This window comes from Mugil cephalus, chromosome 8 (genome assembly GCF_022458985.1).
Source record: "Mugil cephalus isolate CIBA_MC_2020 chromosome 8, CIBA_Mcephalus_1.1, whole genome shotgun sequence".
Taxonomy (NCBI): Eukaryota; Metazoa; Chordata; class Actinopteri; order Mugiliformes; family Mugilidae; genus Mugil; species Mugil cephalus.
The window spans coordinates 5,456,557-5,479,423 of NC_061777.1; the positions used below are offsets into that span (position 1 = coordinate 5,456,557).

General features: G+C 40.1%; 1 protein-coding gene across 4 annotated transcripts in view; it reads right to left on the reverse strand.

Moving 5' to 3' along the window:
* Nucleotides 1-22,867, reverse strand: part of LOC125012073 (protein unc-13 homolog B-like) — a 143,510-nt gene that overhangs the window by 76,147 nt on the left and 44,496 nt on the right. For 3 of the 4 annotated variants that reach the window (XM_047591693.1, XM_047591692.1, XM_047591694.1), the window contains exon 1: nucleotides 4,511-4,656. Coding sequence is in view for 1 of the 4 variants with exons in the window: in XM_047591695.1 (XP_047447651.1) it covers nucleotides 21,233-21,320; nucleotides 21,474-21,764 (379 nt within the window). In the remaining 3 variants the exon portion in view is untranslated. Of the gene's footprint in view, nucleotides 1-4,510; nucleotides 4,657-21,232; nucleotides 21,321-21,473; nucleotides 21,765-22,867 lie in introns of those variants that run through there. The other variant, XM_047591695.1, reaches the window with a different exon arrangement.

Consider the following 22,867-nt stretch of genomic DNA (forward strand, 5'->3'; position numbering starts at 1 on the left):
ATTCACTTTGCAGCTTAAACAGATTGCTATACAAGGTAAAGTGTTTGCACTTGAAAGCTTTGATGGGCTCTGACGGCGAGCTGCAAAAAAACAGGCAGGAAGGAACGCCCTGGAAAGGTGTGTCACAGTCATTCAGCAGCAAACATGCAGAAAAGCAGGAAGGGGGTGGGATGTTGGGAAGCGGAAGGTGTAATCACTTTCTTGAGCAAATCAAATAAGCCGAGCCTGCTCCCTCTCTCCCTCTCAATCCTTTCGTTCCCCGCTTCCTCAACTGAGTGCCTGCTCCGTGAACCGTTCCTGGCTACCCGCCACCGGTAACCTGATGCGAATGACAATGCATGGCCTCCTGAGGCTAATTGATTTAGCTTTCTCTGAGCCATTTCAGAGATGCCAAACAATGAAGCTGCTTGTTGTCCCTACCAATCCGGGAGAAAACCTGCGGTCTGACCAGAAAGCTTTTTTTTCCTTTCATCTGTATTGTTGTGGAGACTGTTGCCTAAGGCTTCAGATGCTGCAAAGTCAGAGCTTGAAAGCTTTCTCCAGGTTCTTGTAGAGTACTGCAGGACATAGACGCCGTAACGTGCGCACAAAGCCAGTGCGTGCTAGACCAGTCGCACAGATTTTTGTTTCTCTGAACCTCCTCAGTTAACCTTTCCTCAATTTGTTCCATTTTTATGGCTAAAGGAGACTCATCTGTTTGATCTAGCTTTCAACTAATTTCTTTTGTTCCCTTATTTGTCTTATTTTACTATTTCTAATCTCAAATGCTTTGAATGATGCCTTAAATGATTTATTGATTTATCTTAAGGCTTGTGCATTTTATCATTATTAAATCTTTACATTTTTATTTTTAAATCCTAAACTTTTACATAAATCTTAACACATTTAATATATTGTATCTATTGCCATCCACTTTATCCTTTCTTACTCTTAGTTTTTAGCTCCAGTGTTTCCTCATGGGGGCCCTCCGTACTGGGAGGTGTGTCTGGTCTGCCTGTGAGGACGTGATCTTGGAGTTCACCCAGGCCTGGAGGAGAGGGGGGGCCCTGCATCTTGTGTGGAGTCTATCCTGGTCTACCTGGGTCAGGGTTGTCTCAGTGGCTGCAGGCTGCGGTGCCTCTCGATGCGGATGGTCCCCCATGGGTAGTTTTTCCTCACCTGGAGCCTCAGTGCCCTGACATGTTACCAGACTGCCTGCCAGACTATTCACTATAGTCACTATATGGGTGGGTCTACATGTGGTTGGTGGGAGGGGCGCTTTTTTCATTATTTGTTGTAATCCTGTTGTTACGTTTTTGTTTTTTGAAGCACTTTGTGTTGCATTTTTTTGTTGTATGAAAAGTGCCATATAAATAAAGTTTGATTTGATTTGATGATTTGATCAGCAGCAGCTCATGTCCCGTCTCTCAGGGAAACGCCGTCCATGGGTAGATCAACTAGACATGGTCTTTGCTGTTCAAGTCATACCATCAATTAACCATCATGACTACAAATGCACCTGTCTTTCCATCAATCCACACGTCAGACATAGAGGTGGTCTCAGTCATTTCTCATCCACTCATTCCTGTTGTACCTGTCCCTGCAGGACACAGACCTCTCCCTCCGTCCCTTGACTCATTTTGTGCTGAGGTCACGATGTACGCAGCGACCCTCACCGTCTCTATTACCTTGCCGTGTCTGCTTCGTGGCATCCAGCCCATTCATCACATGTCAAGTCCGGACTAAACTGGACGTACCCGTACTGAGTCGACAAAGAACCCTGTATTTCTGTTCTTCCGAGGGCATTTCATTTACAGACTTTGAGAAAGCATTGCTTCTTTCTTATGATTTTGAATGGCTATTCATGTTGCTCGAGAAGTTAGGATGCTATGACGTCACCGTCACAAAGGGACTAAACCCAATAATGCCATTGCTATAATAGTTCCCCTCTCAAGCCCACCTGTGCTTCGATCTGTTGTCGTTGTCCAACCGTTCACTATTGAATTCCAAGGCTTTCCTCTTAACTGTATCTTCACTTTCACATCCAGTTTTTTGACAAGGTATAAAAGCTGCAACTGTGTTGAGCTGAGTATTTTTGAATGGATGCATCTCATTTGCACATAGAAATGTCAACGTGCCGGCCGTATGAATGCCTGCGCAGGTCTGCCCCAGTCTGGCCTACAGTTCACACGTGTGCTGCTTGATTGACAGTATGAAAATCACTGTGGCCTTTCACCACATCAGCCTCCCCCTTGTGCATGGTTGCAAACAATTAGCTGGTCAGCGCTGGCATGTGTGCAGGAGATTGTTTTCACATGTCATTCAGAGGCCGAAATGTGAAGAGGTCAGACCCCAAACCCAGAAGAAATGTTTATTTACAGATAATCTATGAATCAGTAATATTGTCTTTGACTCAAAACTGTTATTGGTTTGAAATAACGAGCCGTGACATTTCCATCAAACTATATCCTAGTCCTTGTTATTGCCTATCTCCTAAATTAAAATATATGTTACACATTTTTAACCAGCTTCTTCCCAAGTAAATACTACACATTGGACACCTTTTAGCAGAATCCAAGGGCAGTAGACCCTATTTATATTTATATTTATATAATATAGAAAGGTTTGAGACATTGTCCCTGAGGACAATAGGAAGGTTACAAATGTCTCAGAGGTAAAGAAAAGGAGTGTATCTGCAATAATTCAAGGTGAAAGACTCCTCACTGTTGTGTGTAGAATTATTAGTCCAGTGAGTGTTGAACACAAAAACTCCCTTTTTGTAGACAAGAACTTCACAAAGAAGATTTTCAGCAGCTAAAGATAATTTAAATTTAATTTAAAACTCATGACTCTTATTTAAGACGGAGGCTTTTTTTTTTTACAACTAATCTGAAGACTCAACCTCATTGAGCAACGCTTTAAAAAAATGGCAGCCATGTTTAATGAGGTCAATTGGCCTTGATAGTTTGTCTTTATTGAACATTTGTTCAGTCACTGAGTCATTCTGGAGATCATTGTTGGGCTAATGTCGCCATAACTGTGAGGAAATTTGTTTCAATTAAATGCTACAGCTTGACAAACTTCTGCTACATTGGTTCATAATAGACGGCATGCATTGACGTCACGGCCAAAATACAAAATACAAAAAATACAGCATAGATTAATATTACCTGACACTAAATGTGAACCACAACACCAGGTTTCTGAGCCTGGACTCCAGTTGTTTCTTCTAAGCAGTGATCTATTTACTTCTCTTTTCTTTGGCAAATATCTGTAAAAATATATCTCTGACTGCAGTTCAGTCAAAACAGCTCTTCACTTTTTAAATTTATTTATTTATTTTTTTAAATTACAATTTAGATGCTATTAAAGCCTATAATTCAAACTAATGCTGCTAATCTCCATGTTCTGTTCATTTTTGCCACTCAGTCACATGTGTACCCTCTATTGGTGCCAAATGTCCAGCATGATTCATGATCTTAAACAATCTTTGACCTTAAACAAACTAAAACTGACTGTGGACAAATGACTGAAATGTAAGAAAAGCTGCTCACAGCTTTTCATTCACATGTGAAAAATTTCAAAAAGAAGGGGTTTGGAGTGATTGTAACTTTAACCGGTCAGTCATAATAAAGTGAATCAGTGGTATTACAATATCACTGTGATAAAACTGAATCAATGAGCAGAACAGATTCTTAGCAAATCCTTGAATTTCTTCTCATCTCCTTCTCTTTTCCCTGATGTTGTGTTTCATCCAGACCTAAACCAACGCTTATCCGCACCCTCCACACCGCACCGCCCACATCTGGCAGCTGGGATTCAAACTCCACCCCTCCCTCAGTCACAAACTCACTTACTTCACTCAGTCAATCACTGGAAGCCCATTCAGTGGCTTTTATCAGCAGACATGGACAGCGCAACACCGCAAATGTATGAACTTAGCTCTAAATTTCCAATTTTATTTGAAATGTCTCACATTAAAAATGCATTTGCCACAAAGATTGAACATTTCTAAACCAGAGCGATAGTTATTTAATATCCACACTGCGGTCACCTCTGAACTAGTGCTGCTAATTCATCACTCCTCCAGAAAGATGTTTGGAGCTGCAACCTCAGAAACCTCAACACCTTCACACCCTACACACAACACGAGTGAAGGGGGATGACGACTGTAGCGAACCCACACAGCTCCGCTGGAGAGGCTGCACGGAGCTGGAGGATGAAGTAGCTTTTCTGCTTAAATATTGTCAGGAAGGGAATTAGAGGCAGACGTTCTGTCGCCAAAATGTCGCAATACACAGCATAAAATGAAACTTGTGTTTTACTAGTATTACAGTGCAACATGTGAAAGGAGAAGAAATGTGTTAAGACCTTAAGAGGTTCACCACCAGAGCCCAATTAAGCCACTACAATATTCATGGCTGTAGAGGTTCCTCAAATGTCTTCAACAGTTTATAAAAAGTTATATTTTAGCGACAACACACACTTTGTGATGAATTCCCATGTGGAGATTTGGAAATTGAACACCTACCTCCTCGCAGAAAGAGGACGAGCCACGGGCAGTAAACACAGAATCAAAGTTTGACAGCACGGTCCGAGCATCCGGCAACAGAGCGCCTACAATCCTCAGTGGACAGAAGCACACTGATCGCGCCTCTTCACGTCGGTTTTAAAGACGTGCGTTTAAAAACTAACAACCCCCCCTCCCCCCCGCCCCCCCACCAACACCACCACCACCTCCCCCTCCCTCTCCCTGGTAGTGCGATCCACTCAGCTCAGCGCAATAAATCAGGAGATATTAGTGGATTAAACATTAATCAAAACAGAAAAGTTGTCGGGTTCTCCTTCGCCTTTCGTCTCCATCCCGACGGGCGTGTCACTCAGTGCACTCTGTGTCACTTTCCCCTGTATTTCCTACACTCTTGGTGTCTTGATCACAGCGCTCACTCAGCAGTGTTCTTCACCTCCCAACTCCCGAGCCTGAACACACAGCGCTGCCTCCTCCTCCTCCTCCTCCTCCTCCTCCTCTATTTCACTCCATCTCCCTCTCCTTTTCTCTCATCCTGCCTCTCTCCATTTCTCCTCTCCTCACATCTCCTGATTGATCTCTCTTCCTTCCAGGCTTTTTTTTTTTTTTTCTCCTCTGCCCTCCTCCTCCTCCTTCTCCTCCTCCTCCTCCTATTAGCTCCGCCGGTCGCAGCTTGTTGCGCGGCCAACAGACGCGCAACGTCTTGTGCGCTCGGCTCTCTCCTCTCTCCTGCTCACCATCCCTCTACCTCTCTCATTGTCTTTCCTCACCCGCCTCTCTCTCTCTCTCTCTCTCTCTCTTTCTCTCTCTCTCTCACACATAATTTCACTTTTCGCACGCTCCAGCACTCCAGCAGTCGCACATATGCTATACTGCTGCAGTCTGAAACAAACAGCTCTCTGTGACTGATATATTTAATGGAATGAATGCAGACTGTTTACTGTTAGAGTGCTTATAGCAACTAAGGGTACGAAATGTTATTCTGCAGGTTCGCTCGTTACATTACTAATGAGCAAAAATATCAATTTCACTTAGTATATTTGAAATGTTTTTTTCACACGTTGACATCTTTAACACCTGCAGTAATACATCAATCAGCCACAACATTAAAACCCCTGACAGGAGAAGTTTCTATCTTATCACAATTCAGCGTTTTGTTGGGAAACGTCTGGACATGTAGATGACATGTTCCACCCACCATAAGCCCCCACCCCACAGCAATGACGCTCCTTGATGTCAGCAGCAGGATGCAGCCTGACACATACAGAAATGGTTTAGGAACAACTTGAAGAACAGCACAAGGTGTTGACCTGGCCTCCAAATTCACTAGACCCCAAACTGACCAATTATCCGTGGGATGATCCACCGAGGCCCCTCCCCTCAATCCACAACATCCTGTTGTTAGACACCAAAGGGATCCCTCTGAATGCCCATGTCCACTCTCTGATGAGCCACAGCTGTTTTTGCAGGAAAAAAACGCAACCAACACGATATTAGTCATAATGTTATGGCTGATCGGTGTATATGTTGCACTGGGGAGCTGTAAACCTTTGACGCAGCAGAGTTGACTCTCCACAGTGGGCGACATCACTTTGTGGCAAAGCTTCTGTTCTGTTTGATGTGTTGAGGCATGTAAACACATATAACTCATCATTTTATCTCGTTTCCATGTAAACAGCTAAATTGGAATTTCTGATCTGAATGATTTCTATCAGATTAAAATATGTATATATATATATATTGTCCAGATAAACATGGCAAACTCAGCCTGTCAAGAATGAATGACTAAAAATAAATCGAACTGCGCACTGTCACCAGATCTTGTATACACTGTAAATTAGTGGTGTCAAACATACGACCCGGGGCCTGAAACTGGCTGCTGGGATGAATATGGAAAGAAAATTACATTTCATACATACAAACATATGCAAGTGCAATTTTTAAATAAATGTAGAGCTGTGCAGTATACCGGTACATACTTGTATTTTTTTCCGTTATGTCATACATTTTTAAAATACCAATGCACTGGTGTTTTTGATCACACGGCGCCACTAGACACTGTTTCCTGACCTTTTTCAATGTAACGCTTATAAACACACATAGTGCGACTGTGTCACTGTGAGGAGTGGTGAAGATGGAAAAATGGTCCAAAAATATGTAGCGGCAGATGAGAAGATTTGTGCCAAAAAAGGTGTTGCGTCGTTTTTATTTTGTTTGTTTTTTTGTTAGTTTTTGTGTTTTACGCTGATGAGACATCCCTGATTTCTGGGGACAGTCTCCGTTTTGGATGGAGCTAAAGCTGTCCCTGAAAATGTCCCCAATTTAATGTTATGAATGAGATAAAAAAAAAATGTTGCGCGCAGACTACAATTATTACGGTAGCTGGTCGCGCTGCTATAGACATTACAGTTTAAATATGTTTAAATGTCAATAAATACGTTAAAATAAATGAAACTGTAATAATTGTCCCTGTTTCTTCGTTTCATCTTGATGACATTTTATTTATTTTTTTTTTATCTTCAAGCTCTAAATGTCCCCAGATTTCCACACCAGCAGGGAGTGCTAACACGGGCCTACTAATGTGGGATTTTTCTACAATATTTACTCATCGTGACGTTAAAATAGTCCATCTACTGCATTAACTCCTCCCTCAACCAGTAGAAAATGTTGTGGACACGTGATTATGCATAAATATATATTTTGTGATCCCGTCAGAATTTTGAAAAATACCATGATGGTTATACCATCCAGCCCTAAATAAATGTATCTGCTATTCCTAGTCTGTTCACTAGGGAGCGCACAGTTTTAATTACAGACACAAAACTAAACAGCAGATGGCAGCAAAGTCCCGATATCGCATTTATTTTCCTTAAGAAAGTTGGGTTGGACGTGAAATGTTTTGTAAAAGAGCATTTCTTTGTATGAAAACATTTTCACGGGAAAACAAAGGGAAACATTTATATTATTTATTTATAGGTTATTATACTATTATTACTGGTTAGTGCTCCAGCTCCCTTGAGATCAAACTGGGTCATATGTAGCTACTGAACTAAAATAACGTCCCAGCTGTAAACGTCGTGTGTATTGTCTTCATAAGTCTCTCAAGAGCTCATTTGTAAAACCGGTTAACAGGGTGGGTAGTTCATGTCAAATACATGATAATGTATTCTACTTTCTGTAGTGCTGTGGAAGCATCCGCTTTGAAGCATGAAGGCATCCACTCACACTCTGTTTTGGCTAAGGTACAAACACAAAATGCTTTGTACCAAGTGGATGTGACTTACAGCTCATTAAAAAGCCATTAGCACAACAGAGCATCAAAGTTAAGCCCAGTGGCTATACAGCTTTTGGCCCATGACAAGGCAATCAGCCTCGAAGACAAGCTCATTGTACTAATAACCAAAATGATGTTGCTCTTACGAAAGACTTTTAAGAAATTATGATAGAAGAAAATATCCACCATAAAGCCGATTTAACTACCACCAGAGGAAAAAGTGCCTCATGCTAATGTTTTTAATATTGTACTGTATGTAACACTCTATTCAATGGATCTTTGACAGTTACATAAAGGCCTTTCAAGCTAGAAAGTGGTTACAAAAAAGTGCAAACGACACACTTCCAAAGGGGGAAAAAAGGGCAAAATCTCATATAATTAGCGTCTTTTCCAACAAGACAAAGACAAACTTCTTTTTTCAGTGGGTGGGTGTTAAAGCCGCGCGGCAACAGCACGAAAAAAGATTAATGAAGATGAGGCGATAAGATTACAGCTCTTCTATTTGTTGTCACTCAGCTATTATGGAAGCCATCATAACTCCTGACAGGCCTCTGCTTTAAGTGCTGGTATGTGTGCGAGTTTTGTCATCACGCTTTCTGCAACGTTCAACGGATTTAAATATGTTCTCTTGGCAACGAAGCCCCAGGAGATAATTGAATCAGGAAAGCGCACTTGAGGAGAATGAAGTCACACTGCCAGCACGCAGCCATCAGGCAAAACATTATGACCACTGATGGGACCATTTTGCTGCTGGGAAACTTTTGGACCTGACATTTGTGTGGATGTTACTTCGACATGACATCCCAGTGTATCCGTGTTTGTTTTGGTCATTGAATTCTAAAAAACAAAAAAAAAAACGAGTGGTTATTGGATTTTCATTTTAAAATTCAAAAATTTAAAGTGAAATTCAAGGCATTTTGAATGAATGGACAAACAAAAACTTTAAAAAAAAACATTCGATTTAAATTTTCGGAAACAAACAAAAATCTCACGTTTTTCATATTGTGCGACTGGAAGTTGTTGTTTTCAAGGTAAGAGCATGTATGAGGACGCCGCTGTGTAACAGAAGTTGATGGACATGGTTCAGTACGTTTTTTTTTCAAAACAATTAAAGAGTCTCAGTCAAGAGGACATGCCTGCAGAAAAAAACTAAAAACAACTACATATATTCAGGGAAGAGTTAGTTACTAACATTACTCTGATGTGCGTTAAGAGATTTCTGCAGATGACAAGCCTTGTTACGTCATGTCAAAAATCTTTTTATTTTTAGTATTTTATTTTTTTGTTTTTAGAATCAGAAACTGAACAGTTTTTAAAGGGTTGTTTATCCATTCTCCATCCTAATGAAGACGAAATGCCTTGTATTTCCATTTTAATTTTTGAATATTAAAATGAAAATCAAATAACTGGTAATTTTTTAAATTTATTTATTTATGTCCAATTCTGAACGCAAAAAATCCAATGACCAAAACATACATGGACCCACCCCCACCCCAAAGCAATGACACTCCTTGATGGCAGCATCGATCCCCAGTAGGATGCAGCCTGACAGAGACACACACAAAAACACTTTAGGAACAACTAAAAAAAAAAAACAAACAAAAAAAAAACATGAAGAACAGCACCAGGTGTTGACCTGGCCTCAAAATTCTCTAGATCCCAAACTGATTAAATATCTGTGGGATGTTTTCATCCCCATGTCTCAAATCTTCTTTTCACATCTCACCAAGAGATCAGAAAAGAACTAAAGAAACTAAAAGTGATTTTTTTTCCCCCCACAAAATAACCTTTTAGCACGAGAGGAACCCTCTTATCCACCGACTGCATAATGTAACAGCCACTCTCATATAATGAACAGACAAACGCCATTTGGGAAGAGAAAGCAAAGTGACGGTTATCTGATACGGCGTCTGTACGAGATGACAGCGAAACCCAACATCCCATAACTGGAATTAACGTCACGCCCTGCAGCAATTTAAGATGTGATATAAGTCGTTACAGTACATAAGGGAACTGTTGTTATTTATAGTTTTAGGACAAAGTTATTCTTTTAAAAAAAAAAAAAAAAAAAAAATACACCACAACACACAAAGTTTAAATTTAACTTGTAACATTTTGCTCGTCAGCGTCACCTGTTGGCCACGTGTGATTTTTGTACACTGTGATAATGGAGCATGTAATATATACACTATATATATTATATCTCTGTGTCGTGTTAGCCTTTGTATTTAAATCAGGGTTGTGTCACTGTGGTTAACAAAGGAAACACAGGGAAATTGGCACAGTGGAAGCAAGCACACAAACATCTGATTTAACACGAGCATCCTGGAGGGCATAAAATGAGGATCCCTGCAAACCCTGTAACACACACACACACACACACACACACATGCTCAAACGCACACACACACTGGCCTGATTTCCATGGTGACTTTCAGCCAATGTCACACACCAATATTCAGATCGTTCAGAGAGGAGGTGGCGTCAGTGAGTTGTCATCTCCAGAAGATAAAATCAGTCCTCCCCCTCCGTCTGTCGCTCAGTCTATTCATCCACTCTTTTCTCCTTAATTCCATTTCTGTTTTTATCTCATGTCTCTTTTTTCCTGCACTCATTCTTTCACTGCAGTGCTCAGAGTGGGGTAAAATACTAAAAGCAGGGGGGGAAAGGGGGGGTTTGAGAGAATTATGTAATTATTTCTGGCTTGAAAATGAAGTAACATTAACTCTGAGCTAATATGCTTCGCCTTATTTTAACATGGTTTTGTGGTTTTATATAAAAATAAACACTTATTTTACTATTTCACAGAGGAACACACAACGAATAAGTAATATATCAATATATCAATGTCAAAACATAAATGTCAGTGACTGTGAATATTTAAAGTTTTATTTGTTTTAAACTTTTTTGAGTCTGCTAATAGCAAAGGTGAGAGACTAACTGAGACTTCTGTAATAATAATAATTATAATAATAATAATAATAATAATAATAACTACCTGTAATAATTATAAACTTAATATTATGAGGATTGTTCAAATTGTCTTCATGAACCAAAGGTTTGCTTGAATACTTTAAAAAACAGTGAGTATAATCAAGTTTTCAGTTTACTCTAGAATCCACTTTTATTATGAATAATCTTGTTTTCGCTAGCTAGCTCGTTAGCTTACAATGAGCCCTTTATACAAAGTATGGGAGGTTCCCTTCCAAAACACTGGCTACAGAGAAGAGCAGACTTTCATGTTTTGTGCATTTTAAGCAGCCAACAAACTTGTTTTTAATTAGCTGCAATATGCAACTTCACCACTAGACGTCACTAAATCATACACCCCCGTCCTTTAATCCACAGGCTTAAAACTTACAGCCGGTTGTTACACACGCCACAAGAAGCGAGAAAGCTAGTTCTGCTCAGGTAATTTATACTTTACAAGAAAAGCATTGTGTGAGATACGGGAGATGGACGACAAGAGGGTTTTTTTTTATTATTATTTTTGGATGCTGGCCAGTTGTTTTGATGATGTTCGTTCGTAGCATTAGAATGTTACCTCATTGTAATTCTTATTTTATTCTTATTTAACTTGTACTCAAATCTATGTCTTGTTCATACATGTTCTTTTCTTATTTTGTGACTCTTGAACAAAACAATTTCCTTACAAAGTGGCTCTTACCATTTCTGCTTTTTTTAACCCACTTCCAATTTAGGACCAGTCACAAAACAGGCGCCGGAAATGTTCTGCCCGGTTGACGCATCGTGAACAAGCTGCAAGAACTCCCAAACTAGTAGTGAGAACAAACGTCCCGCTACTAGCAGAGTATGTAACAGCCTAACTACAAACACACACACTCCTAGATGATTGTCAGCGTCTTTGCACACATAAATTACCGTACATCCATGCCGTCATTAGCCATTGTTCAGTAACATCAAAGCCGAGGTAACTCTTGCGCCTTACTATAGCCTTGCTTTATTTTCGATGCCGATGATGAGTCAGCTGCACTAATATATGTCTCAGACATGTTTTATTCATGAAAAAGTCGGACCAGAAGGCAAACAAGGATGAGCCAAGACGAGCTTGTCAACCAGCTGCCAGCTGACCTTTATAAGTCACGACCAAAAAGCAAATCCTGATAAATTCTTGAATACACAAACACTATTGACTATCCAAAACGCTCACTCACTAATTCCAAGACAGAGTAAAACTTTTTCCACCTTGTTGTTGATGCTTTGAAATTCAGCAATTCACATCTGAGTGACTGAGATAACAACGTCTCCACCAATGGCAGCACCCAATAGATGAGAACGCAGTGAAGCTGCGAGACTTCCGAGTGTTTTGTGTTTACGAATCACTGCGGTTGCAGCCACAGAATATTCATGAACTGCTTAATAAACCATTTGTATAATGTGGGATGAACCTCATTATGATCGGGAGAAGCAGTTCTATCCGTTTATCAACTTTGTCTGGTTCCTCTGAGAACACAGATTCCATTGCAATAAAATGAAAATATCCTTTGATTCTGTTTAAAATAATACAGTTTACATGTAATTGTTTCACATTTCCTCTGTTCCCTATCTTCATTTAGTCATAATCTCTTCCTCACTGCTCATCTTTATTATTTAACTTCATCTGAACCCCTGGACAGGCAGCTGGGAGGTGGTCTGCTGCCTCCATATCCAATTATCTCTGCATGTCCTCTCGGTCGATAATGAGTTATCACTCGCTCCATTCTGTTCCAGCAAATATTTTTTTTCGTGTGTGTGTGTGTGTGCTGCTTTCTCTGTGTTTTCCCTTGATCTTCAAAGTCTCTCCCGTAATGTACAGCTGAATGAAAGTCAGAGTTGTTGATTTAACAGTGAAAAACAGAGAGAACGGAACAACAAGGTGTGTGTTTGTGAGTCTTTAAGGCTGCCACCCAGAAAGGCCATTCAGGATGTTCCAGGTCGCTGTTATAACACAAGAAAGGACTGCAAAGATGCACAGGAGGAGAATTTAATTTAATTCAAATTCTACACCAGTGTCAGACCTAAGACCTTTTCATGTAGTCATTGAACAAACACTACGGAAATATTCAAGAAACTTCAGAAAAATACATTTACGGATCAATTGCTGCTTATTCTGTGTGTCCAAAAGGTTAAATGCCCAAAACTATTTGTGTAGGAAAAGGCATCCCCCCACATCAGAATCTCCTGCACACTTCCAGTTACTGTAGGTAATTCTGCAGAGATGCCTAAATAAATTTATTCGACTTCATTTCATTATTAGCATAAGCATAAGCTGCTCTGGAAATGACAAATAAAGAGTTTTGTGATGCTATATCATGCTCCTGACAGAAAAACGTTGTAGTCATAGATTCATATCAAGGTCGCACCACTTGCATTTTGTTGTAATGCACTTTCTGAAATAATACGATAACTGGTTGACTGGAGGTTGTGCTCAGGTAAGGACACGCAGGGGTTGTTCTTTCTCTCTCTGTTAAAACATGAATCTCTTCAAAAAGCACTTTCTGTCATAGGGACAGTCATAATAGAGGGTTACGTCATTGACGTCACAAAACATGGTGAAATGTATCAGTAAATACAGCAAGACCGGGAAAAATGTAGATTATCAGATAAAATTAAGGACAATTGGACTCGACAATGTCCCTCAGTTTCAGTTAGTTTAAGTTAATTTCAGTTATGATAAATGTAGCCAAATAAAAGATGCTAATGCTAAGAGCTTCACTAAAAAGTAACATTAGCCATACAATATTGTAGAGTTAAAGGATGATGAGGAGTGATCACAAATATTCCGTTTATTATTTTATTGTTATTTATTGTTAGAACTGAAATAGTTACTGTCGTCCGTAACTACGCCAAAACAACAACAAACTCATCTGACAACCCTCCAGAACGTAACTTAAGGTTTGACTTCATCAATAAATACAGCATAGATTAATATTACCTGACACTAAATGTGAACCACAACACCAGGTTTCTGTGCCTGGATTCCAGTTGTTTCTAATGCAGCGATACATTTACTTCTCTTTTCTTTGGCAGATATCTGTAAAAATATATCTCTGATCGCTTTTCAAATCTGTTGGTTCAGTCAATCGCACAACAGCTCTTCACCTTTTTAAAAAAAAATATTTTACAATTTAGACACTATTCAATCCTATGATTCAAACTAATGCTGCTAATCTCCATGTTCAACTGTTAATTTTTGCCACTCAGTGGCCGTTACCGTGGTGACTTCACTTGCTGTGACATCACGTGCATACCCTCTATACACAGTTAACGTGATGGACTCTGCAGTCAGAATATGAAAATAATCCCTAAAAGATGCATATTACATGGGTCTAAGGGAGACTCTGTTCAACATTTTCCCTCTGTGATTAAACCAATTAAATCATAACTGGGTCTGAGGTGCAAAAAAAAAGAAACGTCTTCCAGACACAGATGCTGTAACCTACGTACGTAGCCTACGCCAACGAGAGACATTCATACTCGTCCGCTGTGACAACACCCCCCAACCACTAGGTGGTACTGTGTCTTTTTTGCCAGTGGGGTTAATTTTTGTTTCTACTCCAATGGCGACTGAAAACTACGGCATTAAATTGAGGCAGAAGTATAAACCGCCCAATAGTCTTGCACACCTGAGGTGTTAGGTGCAAATTAAAGGCATGACAGTCATAGAAGAATTATGACCATAGCATTAGGGCACCATTAAAGTGCAAATTACAATGTTCATTCTCGTGTCAAAGTCAAATACAATAGACACGTATTAAAGTTTCAGTTATGTCAGTTTGCACAGAGGAAGGTTGAAATGTCATATAAATAGTTTTGCTGCTATAAATAAACACATATTGCTGAATAAAGTACTTATTTCTGATTGCGTTTGACAGTTCTAAAGTTAAGTATATTCAGGAGATGGAAATTTACATCTATTTATAGAGGTCTAAAACCAGCCACATACAGTTCAACTGTTAATTTAAACTTCTTCTTTGAAAGGTCAGAGTCAAACTGGGTCTCATTTCCAGTAATTCAAATACAGAGAGAGCAGACAGACGATCGTGCAGCACAAACTTTCACGGGGATCAAGGGGGTTGCTGTCTGGCTTTAAAAAGCAAATGAGCTTTCAAGAACCTCAGACTCATTGAAGGACTCCTTGTTGTACAATTCACAGCAGTCATTTTACCAGACACGTTTTGTCCAGGATCCCATACAGACAACCCTTTAACCGTACTTCTTAATCAGTGTTAAACAAAGTAAATTAACATTTCTCAGTATTTCTTCACAATCAACACAATCACACAGAGAGAGGAATCCCACCAAGACAGAAATCAACACAGTTTGAGTCAGACTGACTTTTTTTTCTGCAAGCTGCTTTGACGGCTTTAACGCGGGATCATGGTTTCACATCCCTCTACACACCTTTTTAAGTTTCTTTGCAGTTTAGCCATCTATAAGAGTACAGTTTTGTATTGTTTTGTTTTAGTTTATTTGGCACATTGTACCAAATTTAGTTTAGGCCTGTGCTGCTTTGTCATTAATTTTCATTTATAGAATTCCCACATATTTCCTGGTGTGGCCAGAGGATGGGTTGATGGGTGGAGCACAGTTAACTGCAGGGAGCTCCAGGAAATAGACCAGACCATCAACTGTTAAACTGTGGGGCAGGAATACTGCTTCATAATATTCAGTTGTTAGTTATTGTCTGTGTTTGCTGGTCAGTTAGTTGAGATATGATGTTGTGTTGAGTCTTGTTGCCTTTAGTTGACCTCTTTTAAGGGTCCAATTCATTGTCTGAGTGTGTTAATTATATAATAATAATGGGTAAGAAAATATAGTAATCTTGTGTCTGCTCTTCTTACCAGTTTTATCTTGAATCATTTTACATATCTATAAAGGCTTTGGATGGTGAATGTCTAAAACTGTATGGAATCTCAGGTTTGGAACCGACACGCGTTGTCAAGTGTTTTAATTTAATTCAGATGCAGTAAGCAGTGAGTCCTCTATGTTGTGAAATGTATGTGTTTTCTGTCATTCAGGGATAACGAGCACTTTAGTTTGCCAAGGGATGGGCCAAAAAAGCTTTTTATTTGTCTGCTTCTCTCCGCTATAATTGCCTCGCAGCTTCATTAAATTGAACTCAAACGACAACAACAAAAAAAAAAAAGGCAGGAATTTTAAACCGGAGCCTCGGCAGACACCGAGAGTTTTAGTTTTCTTTGTGTGTCAGGTTGCTTCAGGTTTACAGATGCTGAGATACTGAGGAATGTGTGATGGCAGAAGAGTCTATTTACAAGTGCGCTGTCTTTGATTACCACTTAGTAAAGGCAGAACTGGAAAGAGTGGTGGGCAGGAAGGTTGCTGTGCTTCCATCAAGAGTCATTATGAGAGCAGGCAGAGCATCATTTATTCACTCTTCTTTCTGTTGTGGTTGATAAAACAATCCTTTAAATCATCCCAGGGTAGGGAAATTTGCCATGTTGCAGGAGCATATGGTTAATATATGGACAGTGCACAAGACATGGAAACGTAAAACATTAAATAAATACAAAATTTAAATAGACAAAGACACTTAAATCTAATTTGCTAGGTTCTGAAATGGGTTTAGAAAAGTGTACGGTCAGTCGGGGTTTACTGGGAAAACCTGCAAAGATAAAATGAAAACATGTAAACATTTGTTTTCATTTGACGCCGCAACGCAACGGAAACAAAAACGGAAAAACTATAAATAGTCCAACATACAAAGCTGCAAGAGCTGATACTATTGTGATTACTGCAACATGTCCATTGTGATATTATTGCATGCCACGTGGTGTTACTACAAAGATGAATCCACTCACGGCCAGATCAAATCTGAAAACGAACATGATCCTTCTCCATCTGTCGAGGTCAGCAGTCACACTTAAAGACAAATGCGGTTTGCAAAGCAGAATTAGTGGAATTTCAGAGCAGTAATGGCACGCCAACCATAAACAACAGGTGAGGTTATGTTTCCATAGAAATGTAACATTGTTGCCATGGTACGGCTTGTGAAAGAGACAAAAAGACTATTTTTGTCCTTAAGGAGACAGCTGCAGGCCAGAAGGAAATCTGGAGCTGTCCTCCTCGCTCTGCACATTATGTAGAGCGTTGGATGAAAAGGTTCAGGTTGCATTAATCTGCCTGTATCTCATTAAATATTGAACTGTGGCGCTGATCAAGTCACTGCGAGATGAAGAAGAATGGACTGCGTGGTATTCAGGTTAGCAGGGGCTGAGGTACGTCTCTAAAAGAAAAGTCATGCAAAGTTCCATTCAAAGTGAAATGAGCGATAATGACGAGTGACAACTTTCACCAGCGGCGCATGGATTTCAGAGGTCACAGTTACAATGGGTTTATAACTGTAAAGTGAAAAAAAAAAGCTATTAGTATCAGCTATTAGTAGGAAGAATTTTAAACTTTAGGAACTCTTGATTTAAGGAGCTAAATCGACCTTCAAAATATACACCAATCAGCCATAACATTAAAACCACTAAACCCCATTAAAGCCACCTCTGAGTCCCATCTGAAGCCAGGCATTAAGGCAGTAATAGCCTGATGTCTGGTTAAGTGGCTAAGTGCAATACGTTTGGGTATAGGCATTCTAGTAATGTGGAAAAGGGCTTTGTGCAATAATAGGTTATGTTCAATCTGGATCTTGGGTATTTCTCCTTTCCTCTCTTGGTCGCTAATGAATGTATACGCAACTTTGGTTCTCCTTGTATTTGTTTGTCCCACTATGTGTATGTGTATTTATAGTTAAATCCATTTTTGTTCCTTTTTCATGTATTTTTTCTCATGTTTTTATGAACATTAACCCGCCTTATGGACCATCTGGAATATTGACATTATTTATAATGTTCATTAATATGCTTACTATTTAAATAAATAATAAAGAACTATCAGAAGAAGGAAATATCATTGACCATTTTGTGACAATCTGCTGGAAAACTTTTGGACCTGGTATTCATTCATGTGGATGGAACATTTTAGGAACAGTTAAAAAAACATGAAGGTGTTGCACAAGGTGTTGACCTGGCGTCCAAATTCACTCGATCCCAAACTGATCGAATATCTGTGGGATGATCCACAGAGAACCTTCCATTCAACCCATAGGACTCAAAGACCTCAACTAACACAATATTAAGGTGGTCATAATGATACAATAGGCTCCCTAATTCCCTACCTCCTCTTAAAAAAATGATTTAATCCGATAAGAAGTTTGTGTTTTTCTGAAATAAGCTAAGTTATATTTTCAGACTAGTTAAACAAGAGTAACTGCCTCGCTGTATAAATGATTTTGGCATCAAAGGAAGACTCGTAATACATAACACATGAGCTGGCTGACATCAGATATGCACAAAGGAAATAGTCAACTTACAGAATAAGCCTAAAGTATCCTCTATGGTAGAGTCTATGGAAACAGTGACTTGACAGAGATGAATGCAGCAGGAAGTAACTCTTTGAAGTGTCGTACAGTGAACTGATACATCCACGCATCCATTCAGTGACTGTGTGTGGACAGAGAACTGCATTCAAGGGAGACACAGTCACCTAACACAACATTTAAATGGAAATGATTCGATATTAAGTGCATCTTTTCTCTGATTACTTGTTCTTCCATATCAAAAAGCACCAGAAACACCACTTTGATCATGCAGCTTAATGAGGATCAACCAGGTGCAGAATGCTTGTGTTATTGGTCTATAGAGGTGACAGGCTGGATGTGCTTTCTTCTCTGGGTCTTACCAGAGATCAAAGGTGGCATTTAAAGAAATGACCTGTGGTTAATGAGCCACTCAGGACTGGATGAACTAATTATTCTCTTACATTTGTGCGGCAGTGATTAAGGCAGCACCAGGACCTGCATGGAGGTGGGGAACTTCTTTTAGGTCTCCTCGTCTTGTGATAGAAACATGACTAAAAATGTTTCTGCCTTTTAAGCCGTTCTACTGTAGTTCCTGGCACAGTTTGAGCTTCTAGACACACGGTAACTTTAACAAACAAAAATCTGTACCAAGGGTTTAACAGCGTTGTTGACTGTGTTTGACAACTAGAACCTGGAGCAGCAACGGGGCATTTATGTGATGTCAGAATAATTGGAAAAATTAGTTCCCAACTAATATAATGTTGACATATATGCAGAAACATTGAGGAACTTACTCACACATTGAAGACATTACAACTATGTCACCTGCAACCTGTGTGTCCATCATGCAACTACGCAACTAAGACCAGATGTTTGAACACATACGGGTGTTTTTGATGGACATGCATAAACAGTAAAATGACTCTGCGCTCATCCCTTTTCTTTGACCTTTGTTTTCATGCAAATCACTTCTAGTGTCTTGTTAAAACGTTTCTAGAAAATAGAACACGCCACATTATGTTTTGTGGTGCCACATGGACGCACAAACCACCATCCCAGGAGCACATGGATGCTCCATAATGTCCCTGACTGACACAACGGGTGCATCTTTAATTAAAGCAGTTCAACTTAAACATCCACATGAAACTGGGTGTCAAAGATGAAAGTTAATAATGGCATTTAACATTTAAATGAGCACTAACAGCTCATTTAGTGCGCTGGATAAGAACTGACGCTAATTAAAACAGAGTTGCTTTTCTGACATTTACAGCAGCTGTTTCGCTTTATAGTGTCTAAAAACAACTGGGATCCATTAGATATGTTCCTGCAGCTTGTTTTCACTTTCACACAAATTTCAGAGAAGCCACTTATATGAGGTGTCCTGAAATGTCTTGAGAAGGGGACAGCGCTGTCTTTACGTTTAAGCAGCCATGCTTACGTCAGGAGGCATAAACGGTTTAAGACTTTTCTGGTTCGCGGAGGAAATTTGCTTGTTTGTGGACTCTCCAGGGAGACGAGTGTCAGTACAGGACCTCGATCCCACTTGTAACCCAATTCTCAGGCAGCCTGACTGAATTAAGCTTGTGGCATTTATCAGTCCATGTTTTCAAGTGAGCAATCTCACGTCTGCCAGCCACTCCTCAGGTGTAATTCCTCGCAGTGATCCCACTTGTTTCCTTCTTCTCCCCAAGAAGCTAATGAGATGTTCTGAGCTCTATTTTTAGACAAAAATGGACATGAGAGTGGATTTTCGAGTGGGGGGAAAAAGTAGCCCAAGGGACTGAAATAGATAGATAGGATCCATCGCAACACTATGAGGAGCCAACAGGAGGTGCAGTGAAGGTAACGTTTAACTGCGAACAATTCTGGTTGATGAGGTAAATGGGAATTTGTTGTACTCTTATTAAGGAGACGTATGGCTAACAGATACACTGGGTTAAGCCTAGAATTAGAAATTAAAGGTTGTAAAGGTTGTTATAGATGCAGTGATATGAAACAGTACACTGCCTTCCAAATGAGGGTTCACAAATGTATGCATAGTTCAAGCTATGATTTGCACAGAAAATGCAACCTTATTTTATTTCAGTCATGCGTTATCTTTAGCTCCTTATCCTTAGAGGGTTTCGGTGGAGGCTGACGCCTCATCCAGCTGTCACTGGGTGAAAACCAGGGAACACCCAGGGCAGGGCGAACACAGAGAGACAAACAACCGTTCACGTTCCCATGCACATCTGTGGCCAATTCACCAATTAACCACGACTACGGAGTCTGAGATGAAGCTGGAACACCAGTAGAAAACAGAAACATGGGAACTCTACACAGAGAGATCCCAGCTGGAGGGCAGGTTCAAGCCCAAACTTTCTCGTTGTGAGGTAACAGTGCTAACCACAAACACAGCACGTATACAGTATATTTTCTAACAGTCAGCTTGTTTTTTGTCTTTTTCCTGGTTTATGTTTGAGATATTTCACAGGCTTCATTTTTATCACTGTCAACATCTTTTAAATGTTCGTTAGATATTTTTCATCCAGTGCTTTTTTAAAGCTTGCACATGACGCCGACTTACAAAAACAACTCACACCTCTAGGGTCTGTTAGAAATTCAGAGGTGAGGAGGCTAAAGGCAGCGAACTGTAGCCATATTTATTTCACAAAAACACAAGTGCAGTAAAGGTGTAACACTTGGCTGCAAAACCACCCCCAGGTGTTTGATATCTCTTAAACTAAAAACTTTCGATAACAGCGGAGCCCAAGCTGAAAGGGGGATTTTCCAAATCAAAGCAGAAATCCTTACGGAGCACAAAATTGGTGCAAATTACTGTGGCATGACTGGAAACTCAACCAACCCATAGGGGAAAAGAGATAGAGAGGAGAGAGAGAGAGAGAGAGAGATGGGGAAGACAGAGAAACAGCAAGTGTCTGTTTGTATCTATGTATGGGATTTTAATGTCTTGATATTCTGTATGGTAATGTGTGTATGTTTTATCGTGCAATGTGTGTATCGTAATTAAGTTTGGGCGTGTAAGAAGAAAGAGATGAAGATAAGCTCGGATGTAGATAGCAAAGAAAGTGAGTCTTCCTACCTCGAGTAGCCGAACTCTGACTTTGTTGTAGGCTTTGAGCCAGCGGACTTTGGATGGAGAGCAGGGTGGAGGGCCGCCTTCAAAGAAACTGAGAGAGATCAAGAAGAGACGCACTGAGTAGATATAAATGAATCACTACAAAAATAAAAGACACCAGATAGGGCGCACTCTGCTTAGCTGTTTGGACTTCACATTGGTTATAAAGTGCAGTTTCGTTAAATAAGTCACATTTATCACATACCTGATTTTCGTCCTGTTATCATGGTTGTCGAAGGTTGGTTTGGGAATGTCAATCACAGGCTCCTTCAAATCTTTGTTGGAACTGGGCTCTGGGAGCGCATGCAGCTCTTTCTCAACCTCTTCCTCCTCTTCTTCTTCTTCCTCGTTCCATCTAGGCTGACTTTTGAGAGGCGGCCGAGTGTCGATGGGGTGCGAGGGCTCGGGCTGTCGGCGCTCCTCGGGCTCAGAGCTGAGCTGGGAGCTGACTGGACTGAGGTTGCCGGAAGAGTCAAAGTGACTGCTGTCTGGTGGACTGTAGAACAATGAGACTGTTATTCAGGATACAGTGGTGCCTTGGAGAAGAAAATATAATGCGTAATAGCTCGTGAGATCATTGAAAAGAAAGGTTTTATTCCAAAATGCAATAGATCAGACTTTGCTTCGGAAAAGTAGATTAAAATGTAAGTGAGAAACACTGATTTTGGAATGAAACATTTCACTTCAGTACAGATCACCTCAGTAATTAAAAGAGAGGGTGCGTAAACTAAAGGTAAAAGGAAACTCATAATTATCAGATGCAAAGAAGGAGTAGGATGAGCTAACAGGGTTGAGACGGGTAAGATGAATAAATGATGTCGAATGCATGGGTTGTGATTAGTGCTGAGAGGTGCGGAAGTGAACAGTCACCCTGAAGGATTACGATGGCACTGGCATGTTGGCAATGACACCAGCAATTACAAATTTGCACAGCTTTGAATTATCTGTTTAAAAGCCTGAAAGTGACTGTGAAATAAAGTAAAATTAATATTTTTAATTCACATGCTACAGAGATATTCAAAGATCCATAAAAAGATGCATGCACATAACTCACAATACTTTAACCTTTTAATAACATTTAATGGAGAAGGTAAAAATCACAGTCAGAGGAGCGGGGATATGCTTAACCTGCTTGATTAAAATCATGAGTCACTGACTCAAAAGGAAATAACTGTGAGGCTGCCGGATGATTGAGACTCCTAACGAGGAAAGTGGCTCTGTGCTTTAACTGGTGTGATTTACTTTGTCTTGGGCACAGGCCAAATTGCTTCTCACTGTTCCTTTTCATTCCAGTGTCCAGCCTGCCTCCTCAGTGTGCACTGTTTTACTGCCATAAATCTATCAGAGAGGGTGTAATTCAGAGAACTGCAGGGGACAGAAGAAGGAGGGGCTTTATAACCGGCTCACTAGTGAAAAGTAATAAATAAGAACCATCGGTTCCTTCATTCCTTGGGCCTCAGTCACTGTCACAAAACCTGTTACTGAGGTGGTGTAAATACTATACGTTTACACATTGACCACCCTCTGACATTTGATCGTTACTATTCCTTAATTGTCTAGTTCTTCAGTAACTGGTTTGTATTTCTGGTTGGGAGTGGA